This window comes from Loxodonta africana, chromosome 2 (genome assembly GCF_030014295.1).
Source record: "Loxodonta africana isolate mLoxAfr1 chromosome 2, mLoxAfr1.hap2, whole genome shotgun sequence".
Classification (NCBI taxonomy): Eukaryota; Metazoa; Chordata; class Mammalia; order Proboscidea; family Elephantidae; genus Loxodonta; species Loxodonta africana.
In genome coordinates this window covers 146,117,020-146,138,037 of record NC_087343.1, presented here as the reverse complement: position 1 = coordinate 146,138,037, position 21,018 = coordinate 146,117,020, and the positions used below count along the sequence as shown (strand labels likewise).

The 21,018-nt window shown below is 40.2% G+C and overlaps 1 protein-coding gene across 1 annotated transcript; it reads left to right on the top strand.

The window, feature by feature from the left end:
- The first annotated feature begins 290 nt into the window (after positions 1–290).
- Positions 291–20,961, top strand: SKP1 (S-phase kinase associated protein 1). Its single transcript, XM_003404493.4, has 6 exons — positions 291–423; positions 3,467–3,563; positions 8,949–9,022; positions 17,593–17,736; positions 19,394–19,534; positions 20,234–20,961. The coding sequence occupies exons 2-6, from the start codon at positions 3,467–3,469 to the stop codon at positions 20,267–20,269; spliced, it is 492 nt and encodes a 163-aa protein (XP_003404541.1). The 5' UTR covers positions 291–423; the 3' UTR covers positions 20,270–20,961.
- The last annotated feature ends 57 nt before the right edge of the window (positions 20,962–21,018 follow it).

Below are 21,018 nucleotides of genomic sequence, written 5' to 3'. Positions count from 1 at the left end.
GGGCTTTAATTCGCCTTAAGACAGCCCCTGCCTGAAGGACCCTTCCAGGCTGCGGAGGTATCCCACTTGGTCCCCGGTTCCCGCTACGAGGAAAAAAAATTCGCGCTTTCCAGGGTGGGGTAAGAATAAAGTCCCTTCGGCCCCCTGGCCCCGCCCCGCCACCTCTCCGCCCTGCCCGGCTCCGCCAGCGCCCTACACCCACCCTGTCGTCTCCTGCCTCCCGTCAGGCAATCTCCGTGGGCACCCCAGCCGGCTTTGTGACGCCACAGGCCCTGAGGTCCTCGGCGCCTTCACCCGCCCCTATAAAGGCCGACGCCGCGCCGCGCCGCCGTAGTGGCCTTGTTCTCTGCGTTTTTCTTTTAGTGCTGACGCCACCCGGCTCTTGCTGGCCTCTGGTCCGCTGTCTCTCTGAGCCCGAACAGCGTGAGTAGCCGCTGAACCAGTTGGAAGGGGCAGTGGCGCTGCAGATTGCGGGCTGGGTAGCGACCACTGCGGTTTAGGCCTACCCGGGGCGGGAGGCGACTGGGCCTGGCTTTTCCTCAGGCCCGGCGGAATCCGTTGCGGACCCGGGGCATCAGAGGTGCAGTACGGCCCCGGTCAACGCACCCCGCCCCTCGGCGAGGCCTCGGCAAGCCGTGTGTCCTCACGGTGCCTCATGGGCGCCCAGGCGGGTGGGAGAAATTGCGAGGCGAGCTCCGGGTTGGGCCTTCTCTGCCCGGGGCGAGCGTCCGCCGGCGCGGAGCCCAGCTGCGAAGCCTGGGGCCTCCCTTGGCATTCAACCTTGGGGACCCAGGCAGGGGTGGCGGCGAGGCTTTGAGTTGGGGGTTCCTTCATTGTCGGCGTGGGCGTATGTCTGTGTCTGTTTTCTCACTGTCCGGAGGTAAGGTGCTGCCGGTAGCCTGGGACCGCTGGATTCTTGGCTCCATCTTTCCTCTCCCTTGTGTTTGGTGTCACTAGCTACCGGTCCTGGCTGAATGAGTTGTGTGTTAGGGCCTAGTGTTTGCAAGCAGGTAGTCGCCTGCTCCGTCTGAGTATTTCTGTCCATTATTTTGCCACCGCTTGGGGTCGTTCAAACAAGTAGTATAAATAAGGGATACCATCGTCGTAGAAGTGTGTTTTAGGAGCCCTAACTCTGAAAGTTAACTCGAGGTGTTTGGCTTTGGTTCACTTTTTAATGGAAACTCCAGGTTTGGGTCATTTGGGCATGAATTTTTCAGCAGAGCGTCACAATAGAATGTATCTGTGTCATAGAACAGTGCAGACGCCTTTACTGTGCGGTCTAAAAAGAGGTGTAAGAATTTTGGGTCACTTAAAAAAAAAATTTTTTTTTTTTTTTTTTAAAGACAGGGCTTACTTTTTCCCGTGTGATGTGATAGAACCCTCTTATGCCAGCCACCGTGGGTGATTTTATTTCCAAGTACAGGAGCCTGAAAAATTGAAGGAATGATCTTGAAAGCGTGTCAAATCAAAATTTCAGCCATTATTATCTGAAAATTTTGCAGTTAATTCTAGCAGTATATAAAAAAAAAAATTCTCTGAGTGTCAAGCCTAGGATTACAGAGTGCATCACATTACAGATTAACCGATTGCCTTCTGCTGTTTAATAAGATCTCAGCTGCCTTAAGAGTAATTTAATACACGAGTTTGACTAAGCAGGTCTTGGTATTTATTGTGAGTTATTTGAAAGGAATATGAGATAGTCATCTCGATTAAAGGTAATTTTATCAATTGTATTGTCAGACTTTGACCCTTTAATGCTCATTCCAGTACTTTGCTGAAAAAGAACATAACATGTTGTGAGTTAAAATTGTGCTCCTGTTAAAATATCTTCTTTTGCGGGTGTCTTTTGTAGTTGCCTTGTCACAGGGAGAGAGTCCTCTGTTGTTTTTCATCCTGCTCTGAGCCCTTCTCCATTGAGCAGGACAACTGCATTATTGTCAAGCACTAAGGAACACGGAGAAACAGACATGTTTGTGAATTAATAAGTGAAATCTGATTCTCTCCAGCCATGGATGAGTGAGAGCAGGATATTTCAGTGGCTGGTTTTAAGACATAGGCTTTACCTTTTTGCTTCTCCTAACTGCTTGGCTGTTTGGGGGTGGGGACAGTTGTCTCAGAAAAGCTATTTTAACCGATGTCATGGGTCTTAAGTCTTTGAACCTAAAATGGGTGCAGTGAATGTTTTAAATGCGAAATTCTACTGGTTATGTAAGAATTGACACTTGTTAATACAGTGTACCTGGAAGGCTCTAGAGGGGTTTTGAGTTAGTAAATAGTGACATCACAGAATGAAGAATACACCAGAAACATGGGCCCTTTAAAAGCTGTATTTGACATTTGGGGAAGCCTTGAATTAATCTTTATAGTCAGGTATTGCTGCCCTTAAAAAAAAAAAAAATCTGAAGATGATAAATTGCTCATTTGGAACTTCTAATTTTAAAGCGATTTTTCTTTTTGCCAAGTCCTTTGAAGTTTTAATAGCTTAGCTTTTGTAAAAGAGATGTCTTTTTCCTAATGAGTCATAATTAGAGTTAAGAAATACCTTTTTGGAGCAAGTAATAAGTTATTGTGGGAACTTTGGTGGAAGATCTCAAACTTGGACACCAGGTCAGAAATGAAACATGAATAAGGTGTCTGAAATTTAAGCTGCTTGTTAGATTTAGGGAATTGTACTAATGTCTTCTCATCCTTAGTTTTATTTTCTTGTCTATGATCCTGCATTGGTCCAAACATAAATGAGAATACCAGTCTACTCTCTGGGTCTGAGCTTACTGGTAGGTCTCACTGTGGGCAATTACTGTTTTATTTAGTAGCTTTGTTTATTTTTGACTGAACTTTTTCAGGTTTTCAGTTAACTCTGTGGCAGTTAACTATTCAAATGGTAGTAATCAGAATTCACTGGGAGCAGAAAGGCAGGCACACGGTAAATAAACGAGTTTTGTTGTTGTTAGCTGCTGTAGAGCCTCTTACTCATGCCATCCCCCGTGTACAACCCTCATGATTGGTTGTGGATTGTGATCCATAGGGTTTTCATTTGCTGATCATCAGAAGTACGTTGCCAGGCCTTTCTTCCTAGTCTGCCTTAGTGTGGAAGCTCCACTGAGATGTATTCAGCATGACAGCAACACACAAGCCTCCACTGACAGGTGGTGGCTGCTCATGAGGTGCATGTGGTCTCAGAATTCTAGAATATAACTCTTAAACTTGTATTAATAGTTCAGTAGGGCAGGCCTTAAAATCTTCTGTTCCTGGGAATTATACTTTGGAATTATTTCTAAAGAAATACAGGCTAGCCTGGGAATAACCACTTTATTTTACAAATCCTGTAAACATATCCTGATTATATACTGCAGGTCCTTAGGATTTTATAGTTTATAAGTTAGAGGGCTTCCGACAAACTGTAGTTGATCAAATGTCATAGAACTGACTAATCTTTAAATTTTCAAATTCATAATACCTTTTTTAGATGCCTTCAATTAAGTTGCAGAGTTCTGACGGAGAGATATTTGAAGTTGATGTGGAAATTGCCAAACAATCTGTGACTATCAAGACCATGTTGGAAGGTAAGTTTATTAGAAAACCTGGGAAGGAGAAAAGGTGATGAAATGTGTAGTTCGAGATAGCCTGTGAATACTGCATATGTAGGAGCAGTTGTCTATCACAGGTGCTGAAGGGTAAGACAGGGTAAATTTTTTTTTTTTCCTTTAAAGTCATCCTTTCTGCATTGTCTGAATTAATGAGGTTTTTGTTTTCTTATTAAGTGGATTAGGTCAGAAGCTAGTAACTTCTGAAGTGATTTCCAAACTTCAGACTATGGCCCATTTCTTTTTCAAGTAAGTTTGGATTCACAATTTCTAATGACAAAAATTAGAGTTTTTGGAAAAGGGATACCTTCCTATATGGTAGCTAAATAAGGGTACCTTGTTTCAACAGATGTCTGTCTGTGTGTTTAGTAAGCTTTCTCTTTTGTCTGTATTTCGTTAAACTTAGATCTGTCTTTTGTATTGCTTTTGCTTGTGGACATTAGTGTATGGAGACATACAATTTAGTGTCTAGAATTGAGGGGAAAAAACTTAGTAATAGTGTTCTTCTGTACTCAGATATCAAAGGTATTTCTGTGGGGAAGATCTACAGCTTATAGATAATTGAGAGAAGGGTTATACGTAGGACATTAGGTCCATGCTGGTGAAAAGAAGGTAAGCGAGGCATAGTTTTTGCCCTTAAAGAATTTATAAACTAGTGGAGAAGCTAGACACCAATCAAGACAAATTGTAATGTGATATAATTAGTGCTTTAATAGAACTGTGTGCTAAGTGGTGCTGTGGAATACATCTTGGCTCTTATTCTTCAGGCCTGTGGAGAGAGGCCAACGTATATTACTAGTGAGGTGATATTTCAAATCCAGGAAAATTAGGATGTTTTGGGAGATCATTCTGAAGTATAGTAGATAGAGTGTGTTCGGGGATCTTTTGGGGTTTAGGTGGGATTGTGGTACTGGAGTTGGCAGAACAGAAGAACAGATTTGAGAGGAATGGAGAAGAAAATTATTTTGAGCTTGAACATGTTTGAGACGTCTTCAAAAGATCTAGGTAGTAATCTACTATGCAGTTAAGTATGTGATCTTGGGCCCTGAGTTGTGAACTGCTAGGATAGACTTGCTTTGTATGGCAGGTTATGGGAGGAGATGAAGTTGGCTGGGCAGCCATGTTGTGGGCTGAGGGGTGTCACGTTGGGTGTTAAGAGTGTAGAAATCAGAAGCAAGTGGAGTATATAGATTGTGGAAAGGATCAGTCAAGTGGGGATCCAAGAGAAGAAGTTAAGACTTCTAACAGATACTTAGGTGTGGTAGAGGGAGTGGCTGAATTGCAGTGGCTGTGTCTTTTGTTTTCTAAGCATGTGATTTGTGTTCTCATAAAAGCTGTATATGTAATTCCTTTGGTAATTGGTACCAATCATGTGGCACTTAAGAGTCCTGTATCCTGGTAACTTATAGGTAGATTTCTTCTATTAAGTTGTAAACCCCTTGGTACATCCCACAGTCACTGTTCATCAAGTACCTGTTGGTTGAAGAGCTAGGATATGCTTACTAATAAAGAGTGTGAAAGCAATCCAAGTGTTCCTAAAGGCAGGTGAGTAAGATTTTATCTACAAGATCTGGGAACTGATACCAAAATTGCTGCCTGCATACTTGCTTTGGCAATGAAAGTGTTCTTTATTTCACCTTACTTGGCACCTGACACACTAATCTGTCCTGTGCTGCTTCAGAGAAGCATTTGCCAATGTGAGATTGTAAGTGCTCCTTAAAGGTTTTCCAAGCCAACTTTGATCATTGAAGCAAGTGAGCTATACCAAAAATAAAAAAGAAAAACCCCAAACCCATTGCTGTCGAGTCGATTCTACCCCACAGCACAGAATAGAACTCCCCTGTAGGGGTTTCCAAGGAGCGACTAGTGGATTCAAACTGCTGACCTTTTGCTTAGCAGCCAAGCTCTTAACCACCGTGCCACCAGGACTCCAAGTGGGCTGATAGCAACAGTTAATTATTCTTTCCTGCTTAGCCTTTGGGGATCAGAGGTGAATGGCTTTATCTTAAGTAAGATGGCATATATAGGATTACTACCTAGATCTTTTGAAAAAGTCTCAAACGTAACATGTTCAAGCTCAAAGCAGTTTTCTTCTCCATTCCTATCAAATCTGTTCTGCAGTCTATTGAATTCACCAACTTAACTGCTTTCCTTGTTTTGCATCTGCAGTATCGCAGGTTTTGGGTTTTATGTGACTTAGAAAACAAAAATAAAACCTTTTAAACACAGGACAATCAGAAGAGAAAATCTTGGCATGTGTACCTGTGGATTGGCTGATTTGTTCAGGACCCAGGTGTTGTATCACGATACAGGTGTCTTCCAGAAGTCCTTGAAACTAAATAGCTTAAAGGAATGACTGTTGCTACTTGTGCATTCATTCTATAAGAAGGAATCCATTGCAAGTCCTTAGTTTAAATGCTAGAGAAGTAATCCTTTACAACCATAAGGTCCTTATTTTTAATGTGACTTAAACTTCCTTCCAAATAACATTTGGATCTAAACAAACTAGTCTTCTGTATTGTTTTCTCTAATGTCTTACTTCCCTGTATACAAGTATTTTACATGGTGAAGTTTCTTTGTCTCTACTCTGATTAAAAATGTACCAGCTCAGGAAAAACATAAGTGATCCAAATTGAGCTTGAAGTGAGACATTGACTTTGCCATTTTATAGTTTTAGTCTAGGCTGGAATGGGGTCAGGGAAAGGGCATTGGCGAGAGGGAAGATGTGTGGGTCCACAGGATAACAAGGTACCATTCCTTTTGTCTACTCTAGTCTCTACCACTGCACTGGAACTACTCGTCAAGCTCAGTATCCTCCATGTTGTCAAATGCACTGTTTCTTTTCAGTTATCATCTAGACCTGTTAGGCAGCATGTGACATTTGATCTCCCCATCTTCAAAGGTTGCTGTACCCCAAGGCTTAGTCCTTAGGCCTCTTCATTATATCTGTACTCATTCCTTTGATCATCTCATCTAGTATTATTGTAGCATCATAATCCTTCAGATATTTCCAACCTATCTGCGGTTCTGATCTCTGCTGATTTCTAGACCTGAATATACAACATCCCAGACTTAGGAAGCAGAGCTCTGGATCTCCTCCCCCCAACCTCAAACAGAACAGTTCCTTGCCAGCCATTTCCATGTCAATTTATGGTAACTCCATCCTTCTAGTTGATCATGCCATAAACCCTTAGTTATCCTTGACTTCTCTCACATTCTGCTTCCCATCTGCCGAGAGATCCTGCTGGCTCTGCCTTCAAAGTGCATCCAGAATTGGACCATTTCTTGCCTCTCTGTAGCTACCAACGTTGTCCAAACCACAATTTTGTGCCTGGATTATTGTCAACCCTGTAATTGGTTTTCCTGCCCCTTTCTCCCCCATCTTTACTGTCTCGTCCCAATATTTGATCCATCTGCTGCTCTCCCCCTTGCTAACCCTGCTCTAGTAACCTTCGATTTCTTAGTGTTTTTATAATGCGCTAGGCACTCCTTTCAGAACACCTTTGCATTTGTCATTCTCTCTGCCTAGGTATACTCGCCTCCTTAAGGATTTTACTAAAATTTCACCTTCTCAGTGAGGCATACTGAACAACCCTATCTAAAATTGTAGCAGTTTCTCTTTCTGCAGATCTTCTTTATTGCTTGCTGAATCTTCATTGCCTTGTAGAGCACCTGGCATATATTAGGGACTCAGATGTTTGGACTCAGCACTGGCCATGTCTGCATCACTGATACCGTGCTACAGCCAGTACACTGCTGTAATAACTGTTGGTGTCTGATTTTGGTACTTGTTAACTATGAAGTAACTTTCTTAGGTAGCTTTTCTTGATAGTCGTGTAGAAACTGAACAGCAGACTCATTTGAAGAATATTCAGAATCTTTAAGTAACATGGATGTTAAGTTTTTTTCTTTGGGGTTCACTGACCACTTTGAGAATCTGAAAGTTCGATCATCTTACCAGGAAAACCTATAGATTCAGTATTGTAGGTAATAACATGCACATGATGGACAACATGAAAGCATATATGTTGACAGTAAATCTCTTATCCCAGGTTCTAGTTTACTTCTGTAGAGAGAACATCTGTTAACAGTTCCTTATGTATTCTTCTGGAGATATTTTAAACATAAATACATAAGTGTATTTCCATTTGTATTCAGATAACATTTGTCTTTTTATACCTAGCTTTTAAACAATTAATCTTGAGATCATATCAGTGTGTATGGAGCTGCTTCCCTGTTTTTGTCAGTGGCTGCATGGTATGTTGTGTGCGTGTGCGTATATACACATACATCTTAGGGCTTCAGGTACGAATAGATTGAGAGCCTATTACTTGGCAATTCTTTTCATTGTATTACTTTTGTAAATACAGTCCATCTAGGGAATTTGATATAAAGAGTGAGAATAAGGATCTGGCTTTAATATTTTTCCAGATGGCTACCCATTCATTTCAGCCCAACTTATTAAATCACTTTTCCTCCAAATTTAGAACTCCCTTTATATAATACAGACATGTACCACATAACGTCCATTCAGGTAACCTCCGACCACACATACGTCTATGGTCCCATAAAGTTAAAGTTCACAAATCCCAATCAGAACGACATGTAGTGAACATAACCAGACGTAGCAAAGGCAACAGCTTCCTGCATGTAACACGTGTATCTTATGTCTCTTGTATGCAAAGCAGTTGCGCTGCCAGCCTTAAACAATGGTACAGTACATATATAACCTATAATACGTATGTCTTGGTCGTCATAATAAACACCTATGTTACTGGCTTATGTATGTACTGTATTTTACTTTCTATTGTTATTTTAATGTGAACTTTCCCTACTTACAGATAAAAGTTTACTGTATAACAGTGTATGCTTTGGCTCACAGGGAGCAGCATCCAGTCTCATGTATTGTGTGTCTCTTGAGTGTTGCACTCTCTCTCTGTTTAATTTCCTTTTATTACCGTGAAGTACCTCATGGCTCCCAGACACAGCAAAACCCGTGCTAGTGATAGCAGCAGCAGGAGACAAAGGAGAAGTATCAATTTGGAAGTGAAACAGAAGGTGTCCCACGTAACTGCTAAATATATAATATGGTGTTTGCACAACATCCAAATCACATAACGTCCTGTTTCACAGAATGTATTGTGGACGTTATGCTACACACGACTGTACTCCTGTGTTTGTCTACTCACACAACGTTATCTACAGTTTCAGGTAGTTCATGGAGTCATTGTTTGGAACTGCTGGTTTTAAATGCTCTTAAGGGAACTATTCTTAGTACTAGTTTGAAACAGCTCGATTGGTGTGCATAATATAATGGTCTTAGGAAATAATGGTGACGCTCTTCCTTTTTTTTTTCTTTTTTAGATTTGGGAATGGATGATGAAGGAGATGATGATCCAGTTCCTCTACCAAATGTTAATGCAGCAATATTAAAAAAGGTAAAGTCTTTAAGGGTTTTAATTTTTGGAGCGAGTCACATAGACTTCTTAGCGAACTTAGCTTTTAAGCTTTTGCTCAGTTCCACTGGCCCTTTGTGTAGATGATTTGTTCTGAGCCCAGCGTGTGATACTTAAAATCCTGATGAAATAGGAAGGAATGGCTAACCTTTTTAGAGCAAAAATTCCTAGAAGTAGACTCATCATATTTGACCTTTTGCTATAGATTTTATTTGGCTATATACTAGCAACAGTGATTGATTAATACACATAAATTTAACAGCCTAATATAGCACTCTGGAGCCCTTGTGGCATAGTGGTTAAAGCTTGTCTGCTAACCAAAAAGATTGGCAGTTCAAATCCACCTGTCACTCCTTGGAAACCCTATGGGACAGTTCTAACCTGTCCTATAGGGTCACTATGAGTCAGAATTGACTTGATGGCAATGGGTCTAATATGGAACTTACCACTTAGAATTACTCTGACCTTGAAAATCCTTAAACACTTATTTAAATAGTACTTGGATGTTCTTGGAGCCCTGGTGGTGCAGTGGTTAAGAGCTACAGCAAGCTGTGGCTGCTAACTAGAGGGTTGGCAGTTTGAATCTACCAGCTGCTCCTTGGAAAACCCTATGGGGCAGTTCTACTCTGTTCTGCAGGATCACTCACTGTGAGTTGGAATCGACTGAGTGGCAACGGGTTTGGTTTTGGATGCTCTTAATACAGTATTGTACCAAAAAAAAATCCTATCTGCTCCCTTGCCACAGTTGACCCTTGTCACTGATTGGGCATCTTTCTGATCCTCTATCTGTGCTTTTACGTATCAGGTCTTATTTTGTAACTTACCCTTTAAAGAATATATCTTGGCAATCTTCCTATATCAGCATCCTTAGATTTACCTAATTCTCTTTAACTGTAAAAAAACTATGACTTACCAATCTATAGTGACTATTCTTACATTATTTGATGCACCTATGCAAGCATTTCTTTAGGATAGATGGTCTAGGTGTAGAATATCTGTGTCACAGGATGGTTTATACACCTACAGTTTGATAGATACCAAACCTGTTGCTGCCGAGTCAATTCCGACCCATAGTGACTCCATAGGACAGAGTAGAACTGCCCCATAGGGTTTCCAAGGAGCAGCTGGTAGATTTGAACTGTCGACCTTTTGGTTAGCAGCCGAGCTCTTAACCACTGCACCACCCTCCAAAAGGACACCACCTCTCAGCATGGTGGAATTGAATCGTGAGTACTTTAGATTTATTTTTTCAAAATGGCCAGAGTCAGCAAGAAGGGATATATAACACATTGTTCCCATTCCTGTCCCTATCCACTCTCATCCCCCTTCTTCAGGTAATCATTTATTCTCTTAGTATTTTGTAATAGCAGATACTAATGTTTTCCCCTGTTCTTAAACAAGGTAGCAAATTATACACTTTAATGTGTACTTGTACTTGTATTTTTTTCATTTAACAATAGCCTGGTGATCTTAGCTTCCCAATTCTTTTTTTTTTTAAACTCTACATAGTACGATTATAACTCTGTAAATATATTGTAGTTTATTTAGCCAGGCCCTGTGTATATTTGGAAACCCTGGTGACATAGTGGTTAAGTGCTGCAGCTGCTAACCAAAAGGTCAGCAGTTTGAATCCACCAGGCACTCCTTGGAAACTGTATGGAGAAGTTCTACTCTGTCCTGTAGGGTCGCTATGAGTCAGAATCAACTCATGGGCAACAGGTTTGGTTTGTTTTTTTGTGTGTGTGTATATTTGAGTTGTATAGTCTTTTGCATTAAAGCCACATTTAAATTACTGAAATACAACATTACATGCTTAGCAGAATAGGAAAAGTTTTGTTTGTCCACTGAATGGATATGCCCCACAGGGAGCTTGAGAACACAGATATGTTTTTTGTTTTGGTTGTTCGGTTGATTACCTTACTGTGTGTTAAGCATAAACAGCCCTCCACATTGAATAGGACTTCAGTGTTTCAGGGCACATGGTTCCTTTACACAAGCTATTTATTAGATGCTCACCTAAAGAAACAGCAACCTGTTTCCACATTAGGAAGCTGACTTATACTAGGCTTGAGAAATGGACCCAGTTGACCTTATGCTTTCTCTTGAGAACTTGACCTCTGCTTGAAGTATCAGCTACAGTGCATATTTTTCCATATTCTAACACTGGCTATTACCAGTCTTTTTTAATCTCCCTAGACTAGGTAATTGTCTAAGCCTGCATATTTTTACATCTGTTATTAGCCATTTCTATTTTCTCTATTGTCTATTTTCCCTTGTCCATATTTCTATTAGGCTTTTTGTAGGAATTCTTCATATGGATTTTTCTATCATTATGCTTGTCTTAGTTAATGGTATTTCATGGTTCAGAAGCTTTTAAGTTTCGTCTAGGTAGATCTCATTCTTTCTGACACCTGGATTTTGTCTTGCAGTTAACGTGTTCTATTTTATAGTAACATAAAATGCTTCTAAAAGGACTTTTGCTTTCATTCATTCAAAGCCAGGTACGTTTTAGATGGTGGGGATGCAATAGTGAGCAGTGCTGTTGTTGAGTTTATATTCTAAAGGACTGGGGAAACACGATGTAAGAAATGTGTCAAACGGAAAAGCTATGGAGATTAAAGGAAAGGGGGGATAAGAGAGGGTAGTAGATGGGGAGTTAGCTATTTTAAAAGTAAAAAGGAAATGCCGTACTGAGAAAGTGATCTTTGAACAAAGATGTGTGAATATGTGAGCGAAGAGAATTCTGGGCAAAAGGAGCAGATGCAGTAACCCTGGGACAAGAGCATTGCCTGGTGTCCTAGTTATCTAGTGGTGCTGTTAACAGACATGCCACAAGTGGATGACTTCAAGAAACAAAAATTTATTTTCTCACGGTTTAGAAGGCTAAAAGTCTGAATTCAGAGAGCCGGCTTTAGGGGTAGGCTTTCTCTCTGTTGGCTCTGGAAAAATGTCCTTGTCTCTTCAACTTCTGCTTCCCGGTTCTTTAGAGGTCTCCATGTGGCTTGGTATCTCTCTTACCCCATCTCTGTTTCCCTCACTTGCTTGTTTAATCTCTCTTATATCTCAAAAGAGATTCACTCAAAATATACCTTACACTAATCCTGCCTCATTAACATAACAAAGACAGCCCATTCTCAAATGGGATTGTAACCACAAGCATAGAGGTTGCATTTACAACATTTTTGGGGGGCATAATTCAGTCCATAACACCTCACCCTCTGGCTTCCAAAAATTCATGTCCTTGCCATACGCAAAACACGTTCACCCCATCACATCATTGCAAATGTCTTAAATCAACTTCAAGTCCAAAATCTCATCTTCTGAATCATTTAAATCACATATGGGTGAGACTTTAGGTGTATTCCGTTCTGGAGCAAAATTTCTTTTTTTGCTGTGAAATCTGGAATACAAGTTATCTGTTTCCAAAGTACAATGGTGGAACAGGCACAAGGTAGATATTTCCATTACAAGCAAGAGAAATTGGAGGGAAAGAAGGGATTACGGGCACCAAGAAAGTCCAAAACCCAGCAGAACAATTTACATTAGCTCTCAAGGCTTGAAAATAATCCAGACTGTGGGTGTTGGCCTTGCCCTTTGGATTCTGGGTGGAGTTGCCTCGGCCCTGGGTTTCAGCTCCACCTTCCAGGCCCTCTGGGATGGCAACCCTGCTCCCTTGGCTTTAGATGGCCCCACTGGCTTAGTCTATCTGAGCGGTAGCCCACCTCTTTGGCCCCTGCAGGTCCCGTTCTCCTGCCTCTTGGGCATGGCAATCCCACACCCTCAGTTTTGGGCAGTGGCACCACACGCCTGGCACAACTTCATGGCATCTCCGCACTCTGGAACCAAGTTGGTAAAGATCTGACTGAACCCTAGAAATCTGTGGCCCCACCTTTGGAAGTTCAGGAGAATGTGGCTCCACCACTTTTGAAACTGTCTGCTTCCTGTACTCCTTCCAATAGTTCTGCTGATCTCTGAGCTGCTCCAGGGATCTCTTTCTTTTCTTGGAGGACAACAGATGTAGCTCCTCTGGCGTGTTTCCTGCCTGTAGAATTCCAACAGGCAGACAGCGTTCTTTCCTTTTTCTGACCCCTTTAGTCTAAGCTGATGGATTTTCTGCTGCGGTAGTTGGTTAGATCCATCAGTCACAGGCTTAATCTCTTTAATAAAAGATTGTGTAGCCACGTCCGTGGTGAACATTCTAGGACACTCGTCCTTAGTTTGTGCAACAGAATTTTCCAAATTTTTAGGGTTTGTTTTCATTTTGCACTGTTAGTTTTTAAGTCCGTCTCTTTATTCTCTCATTTTACTGTAAGCGTCAAGGAGAAACCACGCGATCCCTTTAAGATCTTGCTTAGAAATCTCATCAGGCAGATTTCCAAGTTTATCACTTACAAGTTCTGCCTTCCACCAAACATTTGAATATAATTCAGACAAATTCTTTGCCACTGCATAAAAAGCATCGCCTTTTCTCCATTGTCCAGTCACGTGTTCATCATCTTTTAAAGCTTCACCAGAAGCACATTTAACGTCCACATTTCTGACATTCTGTTGCTGGTGCCATATGTATTCTCTAAGACAGTAGAGACTTTCTCTGTAGGTCTCCTCACTTCTGAGTCCTACCCAGAGTTGCTTTTAACATCCATAATTCTACCAGCAGTCTCTTCAAGGCAATCTAAGCTTTTACTATTAGGCACCTTAAAACTTAAAGCCTCTACCCATTACCCAATTCCAAAACCACTTCCGCATTTTATGTATCTGTTAGAGCATCACTCTTCCAGTACCAAATTCTTAGTTATCTAGTGTTGCTGTAACAGAAATACCACAGGTTGATAGCTTTAACAGTTTATTTTCTCACAGTTTCCAAAACCCCCCAAATCTGTTGCTGTCGAATTGATTTTGACTCAGCAACCTTATAGGACAGAGTAGAACTGCCCCATAGAGTTTATAAGGCTGTAAATCCTTATGTAAGCAGACTGCCACATCTTTCTCCTGTGGAGCAGTTGGTGGGTTCAAACTGTAGACCTTCTGCTTAGCAGCCGAGCGCTTAACCATTGTGCTACCGGGGTTTTTTTTCTCACAGTTTAGGAAGCTATAAGTGTGAATTCAGAGTGCTGGCTTGAGGAGAAGTCTCTCTCTGTCGGCTCTGGAGGAAGGTCCTTGGCTCTTCAGCTTCTGCTTCTTTGTTCCTTGGAGATCTCCATGTGTCTTGGCATCTGTCTTACCATCTCTGCTCTGCTTCCTTGTTTAATCTCTTTTATATCTCAAAAGAAATTGACTCAAGATATATTATATACTAGTCTTGCCTCATTAACGTAACAAAACCCATTCCTAAACAGGCTTATAACCACAGACATAGAGGTTAGGATTTACAACACATACTTTGGGGAGACATAATTCAGTCCATAACAGCTGGTGTGTCTTGAGGAAAGGCAGGGAGGCTGGTGTGGTGGCTAAAGCGTAGTAACTCAGCAGGGAAGGAGTGGATGAAGTCAGAGCTAATGAACTGGGTGATGCAGGCCTCCTTCTGAGAATGAAAAGTGTTTTGTTTTGTTTTTTAAACATATTTTGCGTTATTACTTACAGATATTTAAACTGTTAAGTATGTTGAATATTTAATAATCATATGATCCAAAAACTGTGAAAGTATCCAATAAGATCTTCAGTCTTTGTCTCTCATCTGATCAGTTTTGTTGTTAGTTGCCATCGAGTCGATTCTGACTTACAGTGACCCCATGTGTGCAGAGTAGAACTGCTCCTTAGGGTTTTCAAGGCTCTGACCTTTCAGAAGCAGATTGCCAGGCCTGTCTCCCGAGGTGCCTTTGGGGTTTGAACTGCCAGCCTCTAGGCTAGTAATAAGTGCTTAACCATTTGTGCCACCCAGGGACTCCTGTCTGACCAGTAACCACCCCCCAGCCTTTGTAAGTAATAATTCTCATTAGTTTTTTACGTAGCCTTTAAGAGTTTTTTTTGTGCCTCCATAAGCAAGTACGTGGTGCTCTTTCTTTAGTTTCATATACAACGATCAATATACAAGGAGTATAAGCTGTTGTTTGTTTTATTAAAGCCCCTTATGCTTTGTTTTTCATTCTAGAAAGTTCTTTTCATTTTTTTTCTTTATAGTATTTTTTTTTGTTATTGTACTTTAGGTGAAAGTTTATAGATCAAATTAGTTTCTCATTAAACAATTAATACACAAATTGTTTTGTGACATTGGATGCCAACCCTGTGATGTGTCAGCACTCTCCTTTTCTCCATCCCAGGTTACCTGTTTCCATTCATCCAGTTTTCCTGTCCCTTCCTGCCATCACGTCCTTGCTATGGAGCTGGTGTGCCCATTTAGTCTTGTATACATGATTGAACTACAGAGCCTGTTCCTCGCGTATGTTATCGTTTGCCCCATAGACCTGCCTAATCTTTGGCTGAAGGGTGAACCTCAGGAGTGACTTCAGTACTGAGTTACAAGGGTGTCTGGGGGCCACACTCTCAGGATTTCTCCAGTCTCTGTCAGACCAGCAAGTCTGGCTTTTTTTTTTTATGAATTTGAGTTTTGTTCTCTGTTTTTCTCCTGCCCTGTCCAGGACTCTGTTGTGGTCCTTGTCAGAGCAGTCAGTGGTAGTAGCTGGGTGCCATCTAGTTGTTCTGGGCTCAGTGTGGCAGAGGCTGTGGTAGTTGTGGTCCATTAGTACTTTGGATTAATCTATCCCTTGTGTCCTTGGCTTTCTTCATTCTCTTTTGCTCTAGCTGGGATATATCTTAGATGGCTGCTTGCAGGCTTTTAAGACCCCAGACGCTGCTCACCACAGTAGGATGTAGAATATTTTCTTTATGAACTATGTTATGCCAATTGAGCTAGATGTCCCCTCAGATCATGATCCCGTGACCATGGTCCCCAGCCCTCAGCCCAGTAACTCTGTCCCTCAGGAAGTTTGGATGTGTCTATGAAGCTTCTGTGACTTTGCCTTGGTCAAGTTGTGCTGACTTCCCCAGTATTGTGTACTGTCTTAGTCTTCGCCAAAGTTACCACTTCAGTGTTTTTCCCTCCCCATGTCCCTGTGTGCCCCCTACCCTATAACCATCAAAGATTGTTTTTTCGTGTGTGTAAACCTTTTCATGAGTTTTTATAATAGTGTTCTCATACAGTATTTGTCCTTTTGTGATTAGCTTATTTCACTCAGCATAATGCCCTCCAAATTCATCCATGTTGTGAAATGTTTCACAGATTTCATCATTGTTCTTTATTGTTGCATAGTATTCCATTGTGTGTATGTACCATCACTTGTTTATCCATTCATCTGTTGATGGGTACTTAGGTTGTTTGCATCTTTTTCCTATAGTGAATAATGCTCCCTTGAACATGGGTGTGCATATGTGTACTCGTGTGCTGGCTCTTATTTCTCTAGGATATATTGCCGGATCGAATGGTATTTCTTTCTAGCTTTTTAAGAAAGTGCCATATCATTTTCCAAAATGGTTGTACCATTTTGCATTCCCACCAGCAGGGCATGTAAGAGTTCCAGTCTCCCCACAACTTCTCCAACATTTGTTATTTTCTGTTTTTTTGATTAGTGTCAGTGATGTTAGGGTTGTTTTCCCCATCCAGGCAGTATAATTTCTCAGCTCTCTCATTTTCTCTTAGCATTGTTTATTCCCCTAATGTTCTATTATGAAAAAATTTTGTACATATGAGAAAGTGGAAGAATTAGTACAACCAACTCGTATGTGCCCACCTAGATTATTCAACTTAACGTTCACAGCACTGGTTTTGTTCTTTATCCAGTATAGTTAATCACTTTTCTGAACCTTAATTATGACATATTCATTCCCCCACTAAGGGAACATTTGGGCTTTTCCTGTTTTGTCCTTAACACTGAGTGTTCTTTTGCCCTTGTCTGGGGAATATTTAGGAATGTTCAGTCATACTGTGCACACACATGCATTTTAGTAGATAGTGCTGGTGCTTTAGTCCTTTCCAAAGGGACTAAACCAATGTACCCTCTCCAGTAGAAGAGTTCCTGTTTCCCTCACAGTATTGCCAAGAGTTAATATCAAAATCTTGGTTATTTTTTTTGGCACTCTAAAGTAGTATATCAGATTTTACATCTCTGATTACTAATGAGACTGAGCATTTTCTCATGTTTGGCCATTCAGATTTCTTCTGTGAATTATCTGTTCATATCTTTAGTCCATTTCTTTCTAGTGATTTTTAAGATTTTATATTCTGTAGGCTAATCCAGAGTCAGTAGCGCATGTTGTAGGTATCTTCCAGTCAGTGTTCTGTGTGATTTTATCATTTTTGCACAGGGGCTTTTTAATGTGGTCTACTATTTTCATTTGTCTGCATGTTTTGCTTTTATCTAAGATCTTCCGGCCTCTAGGGTTGTAAAGATTTCTTCAAGTTTCATTTTTGCTTTTCAGGCTTATCTACTGACTAATTTATTGTTCGAGGCAACCTCTAGCCAGTTCTCATCCCAGTGTAGGAATAACCCAAACCAGCAGTGGAATGAATATCTTGTGATGAAATGCCACAGAGGAATGAACTTTTGTTGTTGTAGGTCATTCAGTGGTGCACCCACCACAAGGATGACCCTCCTCCTCCTGAGGATGATGAAAACAAAGAAAAGAGAACAGATGATATCCCTGTTTGGGACCAAGAATTCCTGAAAGTTGACCAGGGAACACTTTTCGAACTTATTCTGGTATGTTTTTGATGTACACTATAAGGTATCTCTTTTCCATAGCTTTTAACACTTTTTACATAGAGTTAAATTTGTAAATTCATTGATAGTGAATTGTAGCACTCTGAACTCAGATGAAATGCTATATTTAAATCCACGTATCAGTAATTACGTAAGTGTAAATGACCTAAACATCCAGTAAAAGGGAGATTGTTGAATCAGATAAAAAGCAAGACTCAACTATGCTGCCTATATGAAACCCACTTTAAATATAAAGACATAAGTTAAAAGGATGAAAAAAGGTGTATTACGCTAACATTAATGGAGCCCTTGGTGGTACAGTGATGAAGCATTCGGCTCCTAACCAACAGGTCAGTGATTTGAACCCACCAGCAATTCCACTGGTCAAAAGACCTGGTGATCCTCTCCCGTAGAGATTGCAGCCCAGGAAACCCTGTGGGCAGTTCTGTTCTACTCTGTCGTATAGAATCGCTTTGAGTAGGAATTGACTCAGTAGCACATAACAGCAACAACAACATGCTAACGCGAATCAAAAGAAAGTTGGAGAATCTATAGAATATTGCCAGGAATAGAAGATCACTTTCAAATGTAAAAGAGATCAGTTCATTAAAAGGATATAACAATCCTAAACATTTATCGACCTAAAAGCAGACCCTGCGAACAGTGAAACAAAAACCAGTAGAACTCACAAGGAGAAATAGATCCACAATCATAGAGATGTTAACATCTCTCTCATTAATTGATAGAATAAGTAGATGAAAAATCAGTAAGGCTATAGAAGACTTGGATAATACTATTGACCAACTTATCTTAATTGACATTTACAGAACACTGTGTCTAATGACAGAATATATATTCTTTTCAAGTGTATGCTACCAAGGTACACCATGTTCTAGGCCATAAAAGTCCCAACATTTAAAAGAATTTAGGTGATACGAAGTGTGTTCCCTGACCACAATGAAATTATATTCTGATTACATTAGAAATCTGGAAAACCTGAAATATTTGAAAACTAAATAACACACTTGTAAGTAACACATAAATGAGAAAGGAAATTTAAGTGTGATAAAAAAAGGACACGTCAAAATCTGTGTGATACAGCTAAAGTAGTACTTAGAAATTGGAAATACTATAACACCTATATTAGAAAAGAAGAAAGGTCTCAAATCAGTGATCTAAGCTTCAACTTTAAGAAACTAGTAAAAGATACAAATTAAACCTAAAGTAAGCAGAAAAAAGGAAATAAAGGACAGAAATCAATAAAATAGAGAACAAGAGAAAATAAGGAAACCAAAAGCTTGTTCTTTGAGAAGAGCAATAAAATGTTATGCTTCAACTGCTTATATTTGAACTCTTTAAGTACAGATATTTTTGCCTAGACTTGACATGTGATACTTGTCCCCTTCACCCCCAAATTTGAGTTTATATAGTTTGCTTAAGGCAGCACAAGGACTCAGTATTACACAGGTATAATAAAGAAGGGCATGTACAAAAGTGCCTTTCATAGGAGAGCTTATGTCTGACTTATTCTCCCTTTAATTTCTTAAAACTAACTAGCATTCTGAGTTTAATTACGTAAGGATTATCAATCACTAACTTTGGATTTAGTTTAAAACATTGGGCATACTTGAATAAAAAACAACATATCACTTTACAGGCTGCAAACTACTTAGACATCAAAGGTTTGCTTGATGTTACATGCAAGACTGTTGCGAATATGATCAAGGGGAAAACTCCTGAGGAGATTCGCAAGACTTTCAATATCAAAAATGACTTTACCGAAGAGGAGGAAGCCCAGGTAGGTAGCGCATAACTCATCCTTGATCACATGCTTTTTAAAAGACATTGCAACCCATTTAACACGCTAGGAAAAGAGGGCCCTGTATCAAGGAACCTTCAACTTAGTTGAGGGTTGGATAATGGGTACCTTCTGCATCCTAAGCGTATTCTTGTTAGTCTGTCTGTATTAGTCTAAATGCTTAGATATGGTTCTTTCTTTCTTATAGAAAAAAAAAAAAAAATTGAATCAAAGGAACTGTTTTGTATTAAATCGCTTAGCAGCTACAAGTTTTGGGACTTAGCGGCATCTGATACATACTTGATTTCGGTAAAGCAGGCACTATGGATGTATACCTCAGAGCAACTTAGTGAATGGGGAGAACATGGATGAATAGATCAGAATGATTTCGTTGACACAACCACAAACCAAAATTATGTGAATAGGCTATTCGAATTTGCCCTTTCAGCTTTGACAACTAAAGTTGTAATTGCCCACTGCCTTTGCTTTTTTGATCATTTCAGCAGGGCAGAATAAAAATCTAAGGAGACTTAGAAAGGGAACCAGAAAGTATAAGCTTAGCCTGATGTTTTTCCAAGTTTCCATTTGTTCCCTTCTGACCCACCTCACAGTCTGTTAATGAATCATTAGGTCTTATTATGAGTCTTAGGAAAGACTACTCAAGTTAAGGCACTTCCTTATATTTCTCTCTTCTTCTAGGTACGCAAAGAGAACCAGTGGTGTGAAGAGAAGTGAAATGTTGTGCCTGACACTGTAACACTATAAGGATTATTCCAAATACTAGTTGCACTGCTCTGTTTATAATTGTTAATATTAGATAAACAGTAGACAAATGCAGCAGCAAATCAACTGTATTAGCAGAATGTTGTCCTCATTGCATGTGTAGTTTGAGTACGGATTCTAAAACCTCTAGCTGAGTTTCTTCTAGTGTGATTTTTTAAAGTTTTTTTTTTCTTTTTTTCCTTTGCTCTGAATAAAACTGAACTGTGGGTTCTCTATAGAAAGTGGCATTTTGGGTTTTCCCTCTTTTTGTAAAGTGGTTTCTGCCTAGTTAACTTTAGCAACCTTCTAAAAGTTGGCATTGTAAATAAAACAACTTGGAAAAGTTTGCTGAAATAGAATTAACAAAATAATTATCTTTATTCGTGAGTTGGAAACCGGAAAAGGGCTGTTTGAGGTAAATGGCCTGAGTGGGTTGTTAATTAGGCTGTCTCCCAGCTCCCTAGGGTCAAGGAGCACCACCAGTGTGGGTTAGCCTATATGTAGCAAGGCTCCCTTAATTGAATCTGAGGACTCATGTTTGTACTTTTAATCCCCTCACCTTTGAATGTTTTGGCTAGAGACTCAGTTAACTTCTTAGTTTGTGTTTTGGGGGGAGAAGTGTAACTAGGCAGTTTGTTTTTCAATTAAAATAGACACTTAACTCATGGTATGTCATCTTTTTATAATCAGTGTTCCCATGTGGGAAAAACTATTCACACTAC